This window comes from Kryptolebias marmoratus, linkage group LG24 (assembly GCF_001649575.2).
Source record: "Kryptolebias marmoratus isolate JLee-2015 linkage group LG24, ASM164957v2, whole genome shotgun sequence".
Classification (NCBI taxonomy): Eukaryota; Metazoa; Chordata; class Actinopteri; order Cyprinodontiformes; family Rivulidae; genus Kryptolebias; species Kryptolebias marmoratus.
This window is the reverse complement of record NC_051453.1, coordinates 18,801,476-18,820,492: the sequence shown is the minus strand read 5'-3', so window position 1 is coordinate 18,820,492 and position 19,017 is coordinate 18,801,476. Positions and strand designations below refer to the sequence as shown.

General features: G+C 42.3%; 3 protein-coding genes across 7 annotated transcripts in view; 1 reads left to right on the top strand and 2 right to left on the bottom strand.

Annotated features, from left to right (window-relative positions):
- The first annotated feature begins 1,905 nt into the window (after positions 1-1,905).
- On the top strand, positions 1,906-4,042 carry LOC108240182 (putative claudin-24). The gene has a single exon (XM_025007484.2). The coding sequence runs from the start codon at positions 2,998-3,000 to the stop codon at positions 3,655-3,657; it is 660 nt and encodes a 219-aa protein (XP_024863252.1). The 5' UTR covers positions 1,906-2,997; the 3' UTR covers positions 3,658-4,042.
- A 3,255-nt stretch (positions 4,043-7,297) lies between these two features.
- cldn34a (claudin 34a) lies at positions 7,298-9,707 on the bottom strand. Of its 2 annotated transcripts, none has more exons than XM_025007486.2 (2): positions 9,533-9,707; positions 7,298-8,884 (listed from the first exon to the last, which is right to left on the bottom strand). In XM_025007486.2, the coding sequence occupies exon 2, from the start codon at positions 8,822-8,824 to the stop codon at positions 8,084-8,086; it is 741 nt and encodes a 246-aa protein (XP_024863254.1). In that variant the 5' UTR covers positions 8,825-8,884; positions 9,533-9,707; the 3' UTR covers positions 7,298-8,083. The 2 variants fall into 2 exon arrangements, with proteins under 2 accessions (XP_024863254.1, XP_017278904.1); XM_017423415.3 differs by having other exon boundaries at positions 7,298-8,887; positions 9,533-9,704.
- Positions 9,708-10,818: 1,111 nt separating this feature from the next.
- Positions 10,819-19,017, bottom strand: part of shroom2a (shroom family member 2a) — a 35,008-nt gene continuing 26,809 nt past the window's right edge. For 3 of the 4 annotated variants that reach the window (XM_017423492.3, XM_017423494.3, XM_017423495.3), the window contains 5 exons: positions 14,659-15,237; positions 13,692-14,249; positions 12,356-12,524; positions 11,989-12,261; positions 11,629-11,901 (listed from right to left, as the gene is read on the bottom strand). In XM_017423492.3, the coding sequence (XP_017278981.1) occupies positions 11,629-11,901; positions 11,989-12,261; positions 12,356-12,524; positions 13,692-14,249; positions 14,659-15,237 (1,852 nt within the window). Of the gene's footprint in view, positions 11,902-11,988; positions 12,262-12,355; positions 12,525-13,691; positions 14,250-14,658; positions 15,238-19,017 lie in introns of all 4 variants that reach the window. The other variant, XM_017423490.3, reaches the window with a different exon arrangement.

Below are 19,017 nucleotides of genomic sequence, written 5' to 3'. Positions count from 1 at the left end.
TGCCAATGTTATTGATATGACTTTCAGACTCATAATTATGACTTTGTATCTCTTTAATATGACTTTATATCTCATAAGTATGGTTTTGAATGTCACATTTAGAAATATATCTCGTAATTATGACTTTCAAACTCATACATGTGATTCTGTATTGCAGAAATATGACTATGAAGCTTATATTTAAGGTTTTGTATCTCGATTTTGTATAAATTGTGTCATTATAATGACTACAAATGACTACAAAGTCATTTTATGACTTTCAAACAAATAATAATGAGTTTCAAAGTCAAAACTGTAAATATGTATATCATAAATATGACATTGAAACAAGGAAAACCTGTCTTGAGTCAAAATCTACCAAAATGTCAACATTTTCTTGTAGTTTGTGCTTAAAATGAGGAAAGTAGACAAGGGAAGGACCAAAGAACAGACCTAAAAAAAAACATTTAGTATTTTTGTGATTGTTATGGTGCATGTATTGAATGTACAAGTGAACACTTTTGGATGCCTAACACCATCCATCATCCATCCATTCAGTTTTTTTACCCCTTTGTTCTTGTGCAGGGTGATGAGGAGCTGATAAAATTTGCAGTGATCTTTCAACAAGAGGCAGGGTACATCCTGGTCGCCAGTCAATCACTCATTCACTCTTAGTGACAATTTATAGTAGCAAATCAACATAACATGCATGTGTTTTCCACTGTGGGAGGAAAGCAGAGTACTCAGAGAAAACACATCCATTCACAGGGAGAACATGCAAACTCCACACAGAAAGGCCCCAGCTGGGAGTTAAACCTGTGACATTCTTGCTGCAAGACAACAGTGCTAACCAACTTTTTCGCTGTTCACGCATAACACCCCCTAAAAGACTTGAGAGAAGTCCTGGGTCCATATCCCGGATGAGCCCCCAAATATGTTATGGTCCATGCATCAAACGTGGCTCAAAGGTCATAACAAATTCAGGCAACTGCAACGGTTTTAAATACGTTTAATGAAAATAATACTCACAACCCCCCAAAAAAATAAATGATCTGGGAGCCCTAAAATAAACAAAAGAGGCAGAAAGCCCTGAACCAGCCACGCAATTGACTGTTGGACTCGGGCTGCTTCCCTAAATTTATAAATCCAAAACGAAAGCTAAATAACCACAACCAAAAAAATAAAAACAAAAAAACAGGACTGCTTGTAACTTTGGTAGAAAGGTTGTCATAGTGGTAGGAGGACAGTGCTTATTCTGCCTGGCCTAAGCTCTGGAAAGGGAGAAAAAAATTGTAAAACAGACAAGTCATTCATAAATTGACACATAAATTTGTGTAACAGCGACAATCAGACAAGGACACAGATTGTTCTTGCCTGTCAGCCCTAACCCTAAATCCATTTTAAGTCGGTTCTTAGCTAACTTGTTTATGTGTCGATAGAAAAACAAAATCAAGCCAGTGCTTCAGCATTTTCTGTATACAAACACAACAACATCAATATATTTAATCAACAGGATAGGTGGACATTTTTACATCAGATGGGATCTAGATAAGGTTTGCTATGAACCTGGTCAGGACCATCACAGAATCATGACGAGGGACGGGCAAATGTCAAAAGTTTTGATTTTAGTTAAATAAAGAATAAATTACATGTATATTCCACTGAATTAACAATATAAAGCTCAGGGCCAAAACCCAATTTCACATAGGTCCAAAACAAATATGTCATCTGACTTGAATGTAAGATAACATCTGTGGTAAAAAGAGAACTAAAGAATGGAATCTCCTTACAAAAGTAGCTAAAAAAATTTTTTAAGTAAGTAAACCCTTCAGTCTCAATAGAAGTAAGTCATGTAAGTTTTTATGAGTGCTCAGCCTGCACTGACGTGGAGTTGAATATTTGCCATCCAAGAGGTTTGTCGGCCTCATGTGAATGACTCAAGGAACTGCACCAACGACACCCATTTCCTCCGTTTTCTGCACATTTCTGTTGCAGAAACAAAAATTTGGCTTGACGTGAAACACACGAAGAACAAATCAGGAAGGGGATTTCTGCTCTCTTTTTCACCTGAGACACAGAGGGGGAGAATTTCCGCTGAAGTTGTGCTTCTCACACAGCGAGAAAACAAACACAAGCCTCCTTTTTGATTCTGTCACGTTTTCTGCGAGTCTTTGTCAGGACATCAGAGCCTTCAGCTCCGCTGACAATGGTTTTATCTTGTGCCTTTTTTTTTTTGTTGTCGTTGTTGTTTGTGGTTCGAACGGCTTTTGGTCTGTTTAAGAATGGGAAACATTTTCTCACATCTCAGCTTTGATCTCTAGCCTCCTACAGTCGTTTCCCACAGGCTCTGCAGTGTTCGTAAGACAGCAGACAATAAGCTGCTCTGTTGTTTCACAATCAGTCACATGCAGGAAAGAGCCTGACTGTGATCGCCCGAACTGATGAATGTGATCAAATATCCTTTGATATTATTAAATCTCATTGTCTTTGTCCTGATTTTATTCTTCTTGTAGAGATAAGGTTTTTTGTTGTAATTATATGGATGTTTTACATCTGGATCCAGTTCCTTTGCTCGTTTAGTGACAAATAGCTGATTTGTTTTGTTTATGCTCTAACATCACCAGAGATGAAAAGATATACATCTGGGTGGCAACTTTTCCTGTGTGAAATGAATACATTTCCTGTCTCTATTTAATGGCATCTCGTGTGGCTTGCAGTTTTGGGAAACTGTTTGACAATGGCCATCTCTGCCTCTACCCCTGCTGCCCATTGCCACGGCAGCGGGAGCAGAGGGATCACGAAGGGGAGGGCCGAACTGGACCTCTCTCCTTTCTGCCACAGAGGATGTGTGCTCCTCTGGGAGGGAGCTGCTTGTGAAACGAGCCCCTTGAATCCAAGCAGTCCAGCTCTAATCACCAATCGACACTTCGCCCGGACACCGAGAGCCCTCTTCCACCCACAGGCGGAGAAGGCGAACCCTCGTGGCTCTTTCAAAGCGTGGAGGCCGGCGAGTGAAGCATGGGCACGTCCGCCTGCGCCCTGGAGCTGCTGGGGATGCTGGTCTACATCGGGGCATGGCTGTGCGCCCTAGCCACCACCATCTTACCGCAGTGGCTGACCAAGTCCACCGCTCTGCTGCCTGTGGAGAGCTACGACCTGGGCCTGTGGGAGACCTGCGTGGTCCAGGACATTGGAGGCATGGAGTGTAGGTCTTACGACAGCCTGCTGGGCCTCTCCAGTCATCTCAAGCTGGCTCGCATCTTCATGTGTACCTCGCTGGCCGTAGGCATGCTGGGAATCCTTGTGGCCACACCTGGGCTGTCCCTGATCCACAGCTGCAGCGACTGCGGCGGCTCCCAAACCAAGAGGACTCTAACCATCGCAGGGGGGGGTCTGGGGATGATTTCTGGAGTGCTGTGTCTGATCCCCGTCTGCTACACAGCCCATTTAGCAGTGACTCATTTCTTTGATGAGAAAGTACCGGACGTGGTGCCTCGCTGGGAGTTTGGAGACGCATTGTTCTGCGGCTGGGTGGCGGGGTTCCTCCTCATCGTGGCCGGGCTGATCATGGTCACCTCCTGCACGTGCTTACAGGTGGAGCCTCAGCCCGTCCCGCAGAGGAGGTACCAGGCGAAGAGCACAGACGGCAACCTCAGAAAACGCTTTGAGTACGTTTAACCAGGGCGCACGCCTCTGGAGCCGCACTTCAAACTGCTCTGCACCAATAATGGAAATGATTGTTTTATGATCAAATGCAAGATAATGTATAACAGTTTATAAGAAAAAACAAAAAACTTACAATCAGACATTACATGTCCAGACAACCTGCTATGATAAGTAGACAGAGTTTTTCTTAATATAGAAGGTATAAAACACTGATTTTTCACTGAAACCAAAAATGAAAACTATATTTCGTTACGCTTGCTGTGATTGTACATTGTTCTGAAAGCTAAGTGTTGCTCCTTGATGAATTTTTTCTGTGCCTTATTTGTTTTGCTTGTTTGAGAATGGGGTGGAGCGATAATGTTTTCTTTTTTTTTTTTTTTGCCTGTGCCAAAGCGTGTTTGGCTGTCTGTTAGCAAAATATCCCATGAAGCACTGGATACATACAATCAGGAAGTAATCACTGGATGAACATCTACAACTGGCTAACCTTTAGAGTCAAAAGATGCCACAGCTAGACAACCTTAGCAAACACAAAAAGAGCCACGTGGTTATCAGTTTCACAGTTATTTAGCTGAAATTTGGAATGGTCGTAGCTGAGAGTCATATTTTAGTCCTACTCTGAGCGCTAGCTGACTGCAAAATATTTCTGCTTAAAACTGTTGGTGTCACCCTGTTTCTCTGTTATTAAAATATCTCACGAACCACTGATTTGAATGAAACTCTCAGAAAGTAATCATTGGATTACAACTGGTCTACAACTGGTTAACTTTTGCGGTCAAATCAATTCAAGATGGCCGCCACTGCCAGCTGACACAAACATGACAACGACTGATTCAGTTTTACAGATACTGAGCTAAAAGTCGGTGTTGTCGTAGCTGACTGTCATCCACAACACTTACTGTGTGCAATGCACGTTGTGCCACGTCTTTGCTTAAAACTTTGGCAACAAAGCTGGTGTCATATCTGTCTGTCTGTTAGCAAAATATCTCATGAACTACTAGACAGATTTTAATAAAACTCTCAGACAGTATTCCCTGGATATGCAACTACAGCTGATTAATTTTTGGAGTAAATCCATTTCAGATGGTGGACGATATGCATTCTTTCAAGAAATGCTCGTCTTTTAATAAGCTGTTGTTCAGCCTTTTCTGATTATTCACTTAAGGCGTCTATTTTATCTCAATAAATAGGTAATTGTCCCGTTCTGATACATAGTTTTTAATAAAATCAGCTGAATATCTTGTATTTTTTTTACATTTATGTTGGGAAAATGATCAGTATTTGATTTGTCCTCAGTTACATCAGAGGTTAATTTAATACATGGGCACTCATTTCCTTGTTCACCTTCAGACGGCTGTCTGAGGGGGGTCAGGGACTAAATAAAACCCCTGTCTTGGTTTGTCAGGTGTGTCTGCGGCGGTGGAAACACAGCTTGAGTCTAATTCCATCAGATTTCCCGGTCACTCGCTGAGCTAAGCTGTGTTTAATGAATGCTTTAATGGTCGGCGTGTACTGAGAAGAATGCAGCACAAGTTGACATAATTACACAAATTTGTGCGAGGTCAGAGTGTGTCACCTGCTCTCTGGTCTCCGGGACAGTCTGTGTCGTTTCCAGGCACACAGGTACAGTGAAGGTAATGTGTTATTGCATGGCAGGAGGATGATTTACCAACCTTCACACTGCATCAGTAGGGCTTTCTGAGGACTCGGCTCCTACAGAATCAAGTTAATAAGCCATAATGATGCTGTCCCAGAAGCACGTCTCCTGAGGGGCCTGAGGCATGCCAGACTTCACTCCTGAGTGGCCAGCAGTGGCTCCGTGGGCCCTTCGAGAGCCACGGGAGCGTAGATCGAGAGGCCCCGTGGTAACGTCTGACGCCACACAGGCTTTCAGGACAGGGAGGGCTTCTTGTCTCGCTGAAGGAAAAAAATAAATAAATAAAACTGAGACGATTCTTTGTGTTGATCGTTACAACAAACAGGAAATGACATATCTTCTTCATAACAAATTATGATCAAACTCATCTGAGTGCGAACAAACAAACAAACCTACTCTGGGGGAGGGTTGATAAGCAAACAGTGTGTTTATGCTGCTAAAACGTCACCAAATGGTTTATGAACTGTGGAAATGACAGTGCAGATGGAGATAAAGATAATCAGAGACTCTGTTAAACTTTGACAACTGGCCCAAAGTTCTCTGGCAGTAATAAAGTAAAGGGACGGTTCAGAGTTTTGGAGGTGGGGTTGTATGAAAAGGTTATGAGCAACTACTATCATACCTGTTGCAGATAGCTCTTTGAACGACCTCAGTTTGGAGAAAGAGTTTAAGCCTGAGCAGAGTCAAGACCAAAATGGATTTGTACCATGTTAAAACACCAATCGTATAATTTTTTTTCTTAGCAGTTCTTGTATTTACTATTTTAGAAACTTTTATATCAATATGAATTTTGTATTATACGGGTATTCACAAAGAATTTAATGGTTATCAAACTGCAAAAGTTGCAGCAGCAGTTGTTTGAAGCACTTTTGATGCAGCCCCAGGCACACCTGCCAGGAATACCATAATATCTTTATGGTATAACCATGTAATGCAACATAACAGCATTCGCATTAGCTGCTGTGAAATACTTTTGATTTAGGTTGTTTTAAGACGGCAACAATGCACTTTGGTCTTGAACTAGCTGTTAGCTTAATCAAACCAGAATGGAACTCTTGTTTTTTTTTTTTTTTTCCAAATTCAGGTTGTTCAAAGAGTTACCTACAACAGGTAAGATATTAATCGTTCATGAACCTTCCACAAAATCCCACTTTAAAAGATCCGAACTATCGCTTTGAGATGTTATAGGTCTTGAAATGACATTTATCAGTGTCACACCGCTCCCACTTGTGACCTGATTGTTAAAATATGGGGAGTTTCCTTTAAAAAAAAAAGCTCACCTCTGATTTCTGCTGACTGTCACACATCTGAAACATCAGCTGCACAACCTTTAACATTGCTTTAACAAACTGAGCTATAATTTGGTGTGGTAGTAGCTGAGAATCACTCCAACCCATACTTTGAGTGTTACATATTGCAGAACGTTTAGGCTTAAAACCTTGCCAGTCTCTGTTGTATTTGCATTTTGCACAATGCATTCTTTCAAGGAATGCGAGTGCTAATGCTAAGCGATTTTGTTTACGAGTCTGAGCATTTACCACCTGAGTGCTTCTGCTGCGGTCACCACTGCTCTACCATCCATCACTCCTGAGACGTGCTCACCTGAAGTGAAGAGGGTCTTCTGTTCTTCATCAGCTAGCTACTGTGTGTGTGTGTGTGTGTGTGTGTGCTTTCCCTGGCAACAAACGCAATCCAGCCCCCTCTCCAAACTCTCACATGCCTGCTCTCGTCAGCCTCCTACACAGGTCGTATGAGCTGGGCCCCAAGTCAACCTGACTGTCTAATCCCCACCCTCCCCACACACACACACACACACACACACACACAGCTCGGCGGGTTCATCCCCTCCCACCCCCGGTTCTGTGTGGTGAGAGCTCAGATCAGTCATCACAGACCCAGGGAGGCTCAGGCAGATTTCTGCTGACAGCACTTCTTGATAACGCTGCGAAAATAAAGTTTGTTACGACACCAGTGGATAACAATCAGTCCATGACCTTCAGTCCAACTTTCAGCTTTAATGAGACACGTGAACTCGTGAAACACTCATATAAAAAGCTTGTTGACAGGACAGGTCATGTGTGAGTTCTATTTGCATCCAACTGAAATATTGCCAAAGATATTACGATTTTGATATGATGAAGCCCATTCTTTGTATCAGCTTGATTCGGTTGTTTGATCCTCTCAGTTCTACACACAAACATAGTATTTACAGCACAAATGCGAACCTGAACCACACTCTGTAAGTAAATTTGTTGTGATGAGGGTAAAATAAGGGCTCACCTGAGCCCTATGGGAAGTTTCTGTGAGTCGAGTTACAACTGATAGTTCAAAACTATGGTGAAACAACACCTGACGTGACACATGTAAACTGAAAAAAAACCCCCCACAAATTAAAGGTTACTATGTATCCTGGCAACGGATATACAGCACTGATACCAGGTGGACATTTTGTCTCTGGAGTTTCAGAGTCATCAAGGACTTTTCTCAATTCAACCTGAACAGTTTGGAGTTGCTCAGTTTTATTTTTGTTTGTTTTGTTTTTTTTTTTTTTTGGCAAGTTGAACTCAAATGCAAATCACTCTTCCTCCCCTCCCTCCTAAGTGGTCATTAGGGTCCACAAGAGAGATAAAGACAAGGGGTTATGGTGGAATGGAGTTCTGGGACATAAAGCTGTTATTCTGGATGATGTTCTCGTCAGAAAAATTTGAACGTTCAATGAAAAGTTCTGATAATAAATCTGCTTAAATCAGGTGCTTTTGTTCCCAGTCTTTTAGCTGTGTATCATGAGGTTTCTTCACAGTGATATGCAGGATTATCCACCCCCTGGCCGTCTTCTTTGGACAATTGAGAGGTCTTTGTCGGTGTTGTTGCAATCCAGGGGCCATTGAGCGGGTCCCTGGGTTCCTCCAGGGCATGCCACACATACCGGTAGCAGAGGAAGAGGACGCCACTTATGAGCATCAGGATGGAGGCAAAGAGACCCATACCAATGGCCGAACCAACCCTCTGGCTCACAGGAGCGGCAGGGAGGTGGAACTCCAGCGGAAAGGCTATGGTTCTGTTGTTCAGAACAGAGGTCACGTTCCACACCAGAGGAACCAACAGGAACATGGCTGTAAGCAGGTAAAGAACCGCCGCCGTCACAAAAACCATCCTGATGTTCCTACGGTCTTCCACTGAGAAGTAGGCCATCCTCATGGCCACCGCAGCGCAGATGTTCCCCACCAGGCCAGAGATCACCGCCACTACCATGAGAACCTGAGCTGCCGGGATCTCCACTGGAACGAAGGGGTCCGAGATCCTGAGGCTCCGGCAGTTCTCGGCTCCGGGCAGGACGTGGCTGTAGAAGCACGCCCTCCAGATGCCCACCCAGGCCTCACCTGAGGTGATGACGGAGAGGTCAGCCACGTGCCACAGCCGCCACTCGTTGTTGCCAGCTGTGGTCATGGTGAGGATCCACGCCAGGACGCCGGCTATTAGCCCCACGAACTGCCAGTGGGCTGTGTGGGCCAGGTAAATCATCCCTGTCCCGTGTGACCGGTGCCACTCAGAAAGTCAGCGGGCTACGGGGCGCCATCACTCCTGCTGGAAACACAGGAAAATGCACTTTTAGTTGAAGGTTTTCTCAGCTATAACCTGCGCGGCAGCTTGTTTCAGCCCATATTTAAAGGGCATTTCATATTTTCTCAGCTGCTCTCCTAATTGAGTTGCTATATTTAGCTGCAGAGGTTTTAAACGAACTTCTACCTCATCCACAGCACCGCGGGCTGCAGGTTCTCATGTGAAACTCAAAAAGAAAAAAAAAGGAGAGAAAAATCACCTTATAAATGTCTTTGCATTAACCATAAAACTTCCTCTAAGGACCTTTCACTATAGCTGACGCATAAAGTGCTTCATTTAATTTGTATTTAACTAAAAGAGGGAAAAAGAAGATATGGTCTGAAGAAATAAGACAACAGCTGGCAGAACAACACGGACTCAGGATTGCTTTGTCAAACCTTTACTAACCCTGCTTGGGTAAACCCCCCTGAGGTTTTATAGCCTGAATGTTTAAAAAACGTCAAAAAAAAGGTGCTTGTCTAGAATAACATGTAAATATGGTTTGCGCCTCCATTTACAGAGTACAATCTGTTCAGGCAACACTGGAGTTAATGATTGTTCCTGTAAATCTATGAAGATTCAACAGCAAAACACGGATGGAAGTCCGTGAAGTTTCCTGCATTTACTCACCATCACACCCGTTTTCAGTACCCTTCCACAGATGCTGTATTCGTACGAAGCGATTCCCTGCCACCACCAACCGCCCTCCGAGCAACTCTCCACATGTCACTTCAGCTCTGCGCCCAAACACACCTGGAAGTCTTAACAGGGCTCCATGTTCTGCCAGGCTATCAGCGGAGAACAGGGTGTGGCGAAGTTAATGGTTGACTCTGGAGAAGAAATTATTTCAAGTCCTCTCTGGGATGTCAGCACTCTTCGTTGCTCTTGGTGTCATCTTTGATCAGGATGTGTCTTTTGACCCCTACATTAGAAATATTACCAGGTCTGCTTTCCTCCACCTTCAAAATATCACTAAATTAGAAACATCTTGTCTCAAAATGAAGCAGAAAAGCTGCTCCGTGCATTTATCACGTCTAGGCTGGACTACTGTAATTCTTTATTATCTGTGTGTCCAAAAGCGTATTTAAAGTCTTTAGCTGATCCAAAATGCTGCTGCCAGAGTTCTGATTCAAGTTAGGAGAAGAGATCAGATTTTTCCAGTTTTAGCTTCTCTCCATTGGCTCCCTGTCTAATTCAGAATAGATTTTAAAATCTTACTTCTTACATACAAAGCTCTCAACAACCAAGCTCCATCTCATATTAGAGATCTTATTGTTTCATATTTCCCTAACAGAGCTCTTCACTCTCAGCCTGCAGGTTTACTTGGAGAGCAGGAGGCAGAGCTTTCAGTCATCAGGCTCCTGTCTTGTTGAACCAACTTCCAGTTTCTGTCTGTGTTTCTTTTTGATAAATCCTATATTAAGGGTTGGCTTAGGTTTCCTGAGCTCTCCCTTATTTATGCTGCTTTAGGATCAGACTGCTGGAGGACAAACTGACCACATTTGATTCTGTCTTTAATCTCTCTACTGTAATTATTTCTATCATTAACATGTTTTTCTTTGTCTTTCTTCCAATAGAAACTCCACCTGGACCCATCATGTCTGTATCTCTTTCCTTTCCTCTCTAACCCCAGCAGATGGCCACCCATCCTGGTTGTGGTTCTGGTTCTGCTGGAGGTTTCTTCCTGTTAAAAGGGAGTTTTTCCTTTCCACTGTCACCAATGACTTGTTTCTTCTTTTGTACAGTGCCTTGAGATGACTTCTGTTGTCATGAGCTATACAAGTATTTGACATGGCAGATTCCAGCTGATGAAGTGTGTGGAACCATAAACACCTTCAGCTAGTCTGACTTCACCTTTCAAGTCTGAGCGCTTTAATATTTAATTAGTCTAACTGGTTTGAAATGATTGTTTCATGTTTTTTGTTGCAAGAAGATCAACCAAATTTAATGCTCAAATCAACAGTAACAACAGCGGTTAACTGTGCATTCAATGTTTTCACCGTGTAAAACAGAACATAGTGACGTCATGTAATGATACAGTACCAGTGGTAATAAGCTGGACATTCACTCATTCATTCAGCTGAACTTCACACTCCTACATGTTCAGCTTTTGTTTGTCACTGAAGTCTGTTCTCAGAAGGAATGTCAGGATCGCCACAAAATGTAAAAATACCATAAATTAACATGTTAATGGAACTGAAGTTGAATTTACTGAAATATTTGAATTCTAAAGATCATGTGATAAAATTAAACATGATAAATACTCATACAGCAAATAACACATCAGGTAGCATGGCTGCTCAGATCCGTTGATGACAAAAATACTGTCCCCCTTTTTTGTAGATTCGAAAGTCTATAATAAATTACTAAAAAAAACAAAACAACAGACAAAGTAAAAATGGCATTCAGGATGTTTTAGATGTAGTTGCTGGATGATGCAAGAAAAAGCAGCATCTATCAGAAAGGGAGTTGCTGAGAAGTTGCATCAGTCCAAATGGTGGCAAAGGAGTAGCATCCTCCTCCATCGCAGTCTGGTACAGGAAATAGGAAGTACAGGAACAAAAAAAAAAAAGAAAGAAAACACTAGTTCTTGTTTGCAACAGGGTATTTTCTCCAGGTTCTGATCTTTGTCTCCCTCTGCTGGCCATGACGGTGACATGCACCACATTTGGGCAGACTCTGTTCAGGGTTTGTTGTGGTTTCTGACCAAGCAGCATCCAGCCCTTTCACAGAGCCAGCCTCTGCTCTAAAGGCAGGCTGTCCGTCAGACATTTCAGCTGCTCCTCGCCCAGTTTGATTTTGTCCTCGAGCTTGCGTTGCTCGATGATGAGCGCAGACTTCATCTTCACAAAGTGTTCATAGTCCGCGAGGCTGTCCTCTGGCAGGTAGTTAGACAAGATGTCATAAACTACCTGCTCTCGACGGTCCAGGTTCTCCTTCAGCTCCTTTGCATCTTCGTGCTGTCGAATCAGCAGCTTCCTCTTCTCGACCAACGTACGCTGAAGGGAGAAATTTAAAGAAGACTTTCAAAAAGATGCACAACAGAACGATTTTAACGACCTTTAACATTTCAAAGATTGACTCACTCTCTCCTCAGGAGTAGCATCCTCCTCCAGGCTGTTGAGGGCGTTCTCCACTCTGGCCAGGCGACCCGAGAGCGACAGCAGCAGGCTCACCACCTTGTCCAGGTCTCCGACAAACATCCGGAACTTCTCCAGCTCGTTGGGTTTGCAGACCTGCTGGACTCGGACCTCCACCTCGTTTCCCAGAGCGTTGTTGTCCAGCACGTCCTCCAGAAGACTCTCCTTAGCTTCTCGCAACACCTGAAGCTTCTTACTGAGGCTGTCGATCAGCTCTTGCTGCATGAAACGAAACGTGCAGAACCAAAATGAAACTGAGACCTTTATTACAAATTATTGCTACAAACAGGAAGAAGGAAATGGTTTTTGCTACCTTTTTGTTGGCCAAATCAATGTCCAGTTCATCTTCAGAGTCTTCCTCCTTGTTCTGATCCTGCATGTCTTTCATTTTGATAAGAAGCTCAGCTTTGGGAGCTGAAATGCTGTAATATGTAGAACTGGTCACCATGGCAACAGCTACCGCCATACTGTCCTCCTTTTCTCTGGAGTGAAAGAAAACTTGTTGAACTTTCTCACACAATCAAACAAAACTAAAACACCAACTCAGTGTTTTTAAGGTCAGAATTACTCAAAGTAATACTGAGAGTGATCACAGGCCTTCATGTCAGAAAAACACACAAATCTGAAGTCCAAATGTGATACCAGCACAAGAATTGCATTACACAGCTTTGTCTTAAAGACGTCCAGGTTCTCTCTAAAAGCTGTATACAGGACGTTAAAAAGACTTAAAACAGGAAAAACTACATCCTGATACAGGAGCGTTTTCTTTTACTGAATATTTAAAGTAGTATCTCACTGTTGGGGTCCAGTTGGAGACAAAGTTTCACTTGGAATAGCGCTGAATGACATGTTTGTACAAACTCCCAGCCAAGCTTGGTCCACAATTTGCCAGGAGTTCACAAACGTATCAGCAACAACAAAAACGCTCCAGCTGAACTAAACTGAGACACCTGTGATGACTCTCTAGCACATTTTTCGAACATGTTCACAGTTCCAGCGACACGAGAGCGAAGCTCTGCGACTCATGAGAGCAACCTTTTCTCCAGATGAAAACAAGACAACAACTGCATATAAATTAAAGCACGAGGACTCCAACGTTGACAAAAGGTACTGAGATTTTTGTTAAAAGCAAGATGAAAAATAATATTTTTAATTCAGTTATTCATTCTGTATTACTATCATTGTTATTTTTAGTAGTAGTTTTTGCATAATTGGTACTACATCTTTCACAGAGTTTAATAAAGCATACTATCATCATACTAGTTCTTAGAAACAATAAATCTCTTGTCCAGAGGTGACAGATTTACTCTCAGTCATTTTGGTTGTGTACTTTTCCTTTATGGCAAAAAAAAATTATGGCCAGGTTAAAAAAAAAAGAAATAAAAAGTGTTTTATATTAGATTTAAATCCGTTTCTGTGTTTAGATTACTAAAACTAAGACTAAAACTAAAGTATACTTTAGTCAAAAGACTCAAATAACACTGCTCTGCAGAGTGTATGCATCAGTAAAAGTAGAGAAGATTTTGAAGTTAAACCAGTAAAAGAAGTCCTCTTCCACTGCAGAATGGACTCCATTTATGAGTGCCCTTACTGAACGGTACATTGATGACCCTTCTTTTTGACTCGAGTGGAGGCTGTGTGAGGCTCACCTGTCCTCTGCAGGCCGGGAGTTTGTCTGCAACTTTCTGCGCTGATGAGCTCCTTCCAGCAGCTGCTCCCCTTGGGGAAAGATTCCCTCCATCAAGTCCATTGTGGTCTTCATCTTGCTCTGATCCAGAATATCAGCCAGTGATTTATCCTTCCCCATGATGTCGCGTGCCAGCTCCTCTCTCTTCTGGTCCTCCTGCTCAGTCAGGCCTGTGGTTTCTCGCTTTCTGATGGGCTCATCTGTGGTCTGCAGCGGCTGCTGGCTGTTAGACGCCGACTGATCCCCCACTGTGGTCATGTATACGTCTCTCTGCTGCATCTGAGAACCTGCAGTATAGTCGGGCTCCTTCTGACGGGTGAAGGCACAGAAGACAGAGTCCTGTCCCAGAGCTCCCAGGCTGCTGAGCCTGGCCAAATCAGGCCCCTCAGATTCAATGAGTGGGAAGTCACTTTGCTGCAAAAATGGCGAACTCTCCTTTTCCACACTTCCCTCGGAGCGTACGATCCTGATGGGCACTTTTCTCACTGTAGTATTCTGGTTTTCAATGATTTGTTCCATCCTGAAACGTGAGAAACAGAGAAAATCTCATAAAAAGACATTCAAAGAGGACGTGTTTCTTGTTGCTGATTCAAAGTTTCACTGCATGATGGCAGCTGGAATTTTTTCCATACCCAGTGAGCTGGAATATCTAAGACAAGCAGACTCCTCCCTCTCCTTTGGTTTCAGCTGACTAATAATCCTTTTCCACAGCCCTAAGGTCACTACAGAATATACTGATTTGTTTGGAATTAAGAAAATAAACTAACAGCTTTTAGGAAAGTTATGCCCAAACTGATGACACTCACATGTTGATTCTACTGACTTTTTTTCCTCTATGTAGCATTAAAACACAGGAGCTCCTCAAACTGGGCTGCTACAAGATGCAGCAACACTATGGCCGTTTAGGATAAATCTAACAGATATGTTACCTGTATGATTCTTCATTGTGAAGAGAGACTGGAGGCTTGTCGCTGAGTCTCTGTGGAGAAAACTGTGGAGAGGGAGAGCGCTGCCCCTCCATGCTGTAATGCCCTGAAGGTCTGTAGGAGGAAGCTGGCGGAGAGGGGCCAGGCTGAGGATTGGATGTTGATGGATGATGTACTGTCCCTTGTCCTTTGTTCACAAGTCCTTTGCCCTGCTCAGGATCGCCCTTTGCAGAGTAGATGGGATAAAAAGCGGAGTTCGGTTCGAAGTTTGCAGAGCGGTGGGTAAAGGCGTCGCTCGGGGAGCTGGTGAAGGACTCGTGGGAGTTGACGTCTTGGCTTCTGGTAGGGGGAGGCTTCTCCAGCGCAGAGGCCTTCCTCCTCTGCCCAGACGACAGCGGCTCTGCGTGGCTGTGGTCACCAGGCTCGGGGAGACTGTGAGAAATAGATTTGTGGTTCACGGTAGCAGCAGCAGCTCCCTGTCTGCAGTCAGGATTGGCTCCTGTCCTGGGTGGAGCTGAGTAATTTTCAATCTCTGCTGGCTTTTCTGCCACTTTGCAGTCATCTAAACCACTGTCAGTGAACCTGTGGAATACAACAATAAGCTTTTAATTACACAGCCAGGCAGCATAGACTATCATCTACGTCTCATTCAAATAATACAGTGGCAGAGGCCTCGTTCATCCCTCCAGCACTCCAGCAGCCACTATGATTATGCCACCATGACAACACAAACGTCTCCTTCTGCTCTGGGAGCCTCCTTCCTGTTAACTGCTCAGCTGGCAGCCCGAAGAGGAATATTTCAGTTCCCACAGTCTGCATGAAGGAATAAATAATCCTCCAGAGCAGAGAACCAAGAGGCCATCACTTTTTCCTGTCTGAATCACACTCCCAGCTTTAACTCTTTAGAGGAAAAAATAAAGCGTTTGACTCTCAGGAGCCTGATGGAGAACTGAAGGAGGAGACTGCAAACAGATTAAACCCTTAAAGTGTTTCTATCATTCAGTGTAATTCAACGTCCAGCACAGTGAAAAGAAGTCAATAATTGATCAATCTGGGCTGTTTTGTGTGCATAAAAGAACATCCAACGGTCTAATGCCGTAGTGGGGATTACATTTCTGATGAATCTAGTTAGGCGCACTCAGAGAACGTTACACAAAAATCACACAATTGATTCTGCAGTCACACAGTAAAATACACTGACTGTGGGCAGACAGACGCCAGAACCCAAAGCACCTGACTGAAGTCCTTACAAGCTGGAACAAGTTACCTAAAAAAAGAACTGCTGCTGGAGCTCACAGGCTCCCTCGTGCCAAGGTTTCAGATCAGCACAGTCCGAAAAAGTTGCATCAAGGAAGCAGGAAACCTGATAAATGCAACCACGAAACATTCACTGAGCATAGCAAGCTTGTCACACAACAAAGTTAGCGTAATGCTGCCTGTAAGTTTACAATGAGATCTAAATAGTCAAATTATAGATGCAACTTGTTACGATATTAACCATCTCACCCTGTGGCTTTATTGGTTTCCATCCATCAGAATAAAAAGTGAGCGTCCTGTCTCGTCTGTTGGCTTTGTGTGACTGAAGCCACCGGTTGGCGTCTCTTTCCACCTGTATCAATATCACTATCTGGGTGGGGCACGCCTCTCTAAGCTCATCTCCTAGACCTTTCCATGACAATAACGTCCCCGGCCTGTTGTTGTAATGCAAACACGAGTGTCATCTGCTGTGGCTCCAACAATGAAGTTACTCAGTATCACTTACTTTACACTCCTCTGTGAGTTTCACCTGTGATGTTTATATAAAGCAGGAGGGCTCCTGAAAAACTTGTTGCTAACGTCATTAAGTTGTCTTTAATATGGGGCTAAACTGACTTTTAAGGGGATATTCCAGTCATTTTGAAGGTGGGCTCTGTGTAAAAATTATGAACAAATGTTATCTCACCTGTTGTAGATAGCTTTTTAAACCACCTCTGTTTGCAGAAATAGAGAACAAACTGCTAATTCAAATGTAACTTAGATCAAAGTGGATTAGTGTCAACTTTAAACATATTCAATTAAAAAAATAATCATAGTGGGTCCTGCTAACTATTTCACAGACCTTAACTCTACCATCATTTTGCATTATATGGTTAGATTGGCAGAAGTTACAAGATTCCTGCTGGATTTAACCCCAGGCTGCACAGGAAATGCTGCAGCTCACCGTTGTTGCACCTAATTGTGTTTGAAGATAGCCACAGAACTCTGTGTAAATAATGATATCATGTGAAATTGACGGCAGTGTAAAAGTCTATGAAACAACATTTACAATAACTGCTAAAACTGTTTTTTTTTTTAATACTGAAGGGGACGGCAGCAACCAACTTTGGGCTTGGCTGTGTTCAGACTAGCAGTTAGCTCGTCAGCCCTGTCAGACTTAAAATGTTTCTCTAAACTGAGACCATTAAGTGAGTGAGACAATAACTGTTCGTAGCTTTTACAGAGAACATCACTTCAAAATGGCTAGAATATCACTTTTAAAACTGGATTAAGTTATCAAAAAAGGTTTTTATCAGCCTACTTAACATCAAAGTACTTTTGTCTGTGGTATGTTTACTGAAATGCACCTTTTTAACCTAAATCCTCCCTTTAAAAACCACATTTTTGTGTAGTTTTCATCAAAACTAAGTTTTGGATCCAAGACCAGTTAACCACGATGGTGGTTTTATTAGATCAGAAAATACATTTTATTATGAAACACAAGAAGAAACAGAAGACATTTAGAAATCTACTTGGCTTTCAGTAATGAAGGAATTGCGGAAAAACATTAAATTGTGATAGCTCTACATTTTATAAGGGTATAAGGGTACAGCTGGTGGCTTTAGATCCTAACTTTACACTATAACTTTTATATAACAGGATTAGAAACAGGATTATTAAGGAACTGATACAAATATTGACTGTTAGCTGTAAATACAGTCAACAAGTAGGTAGGTTTATTATCTATAACCACAAAACTTAATAAAACAGCTTCATGATAAAGACATTTAAACATGCTCACAGTAACAACTCCAGTCAGAGCTCAAGTTAATGCTTCTACACTTTTCTTCAAAAAGTACATTTCTGACAAACTATGATAGATTATTAGGCTTCAGCTACTTTAAATAAATTAGGGATGCACCGATATGAAAATTTGGGCCAATATCGATATCCGATATTAATATTGTTGTTATGGCCGATAACCGATATTTACCGATATTACACCCACGCACAAAAACACTTGCATTTCTGGAACGATCAAATTTTGCACAGACTGAAAATTATGCAAATTGAATTTTTTTTAATGCTTTATTTTTCAAAAAGTGTAACTTTCAAATAAGATTGCATAGCTAACATAAAAAACAAGTAACCAGGAGTGTTACTTTTTATAATTTCAATTTGTAACAAGTGTGTACAACTTAACTCCCTAAACTGACAAAACTCTTAGGAGTAAGTTTGTATCATAAATCTAAATAATGCCAACAACAGCTGGACAAGGTCAACTGATCAAACTTGGCAGTATTCATGGCAACAAGGCATTGTTAAAATGCAAAACATGTTTTAACCACAAGTCTACTCCAGTTAAACACAAATCTGTGAAAAATGCTAAATCAAAACATAAAAGTCTATCCTGACCATAGGTTCACATTTTCCCACTTGCACTGTAATTAGTAAATATTCAAGAAAGTAAATGTCCCAACACTGAAACAGTGTTTACACAAGCAGGCAAACATAAAAAATGCAAATAATTTTAAGTTCCAGCTATAAAATTGTTAAACAAAAATATTAGAACTGGGACATAACTATAACACAAAAATACATGGTAGTATTTGCACATTTTCCAACTTAAAGCTTGTGCTGAAAATTAATGTCCCCAACACTGAAACAGTGTTTCCACCTGTGGGTGACTGTGGATTACAGTCTAGGCCTCCTTCATTAGCAAAGGCAGATTTTTTTTTACAAAGAGAAGCATTTCTGCTTTTTCACACTGGATCCTGTTTCTCTTTTCATCAACGATATGTGACGCAGCAGAAAAGAGACGTTCACTGTCCACACTTGTACATGGAGCTGAAAGGTACTTGCGTGCCGCCTTGGCCAGGGCAGGAAAGTGAGCCATGTTGCTTTTCCAGTACTGCAGGGGGCTTTCATTTCTGGGGATGGGGGGCTCACTCAGATAGCCATGGACCTACAGGAAAGCAGGGAAGTGAGTCACTATGTATGTGTGACAAATTAACAGCAATCTAAACTTTGCAACATTATGTTCAACATTATCCTCTTTAAGAACTTTGTTAAACTTTTCTCTGAACAGAAGACAGCGCTAAAGGCCCAACTCCAAGAGTGCAGTGA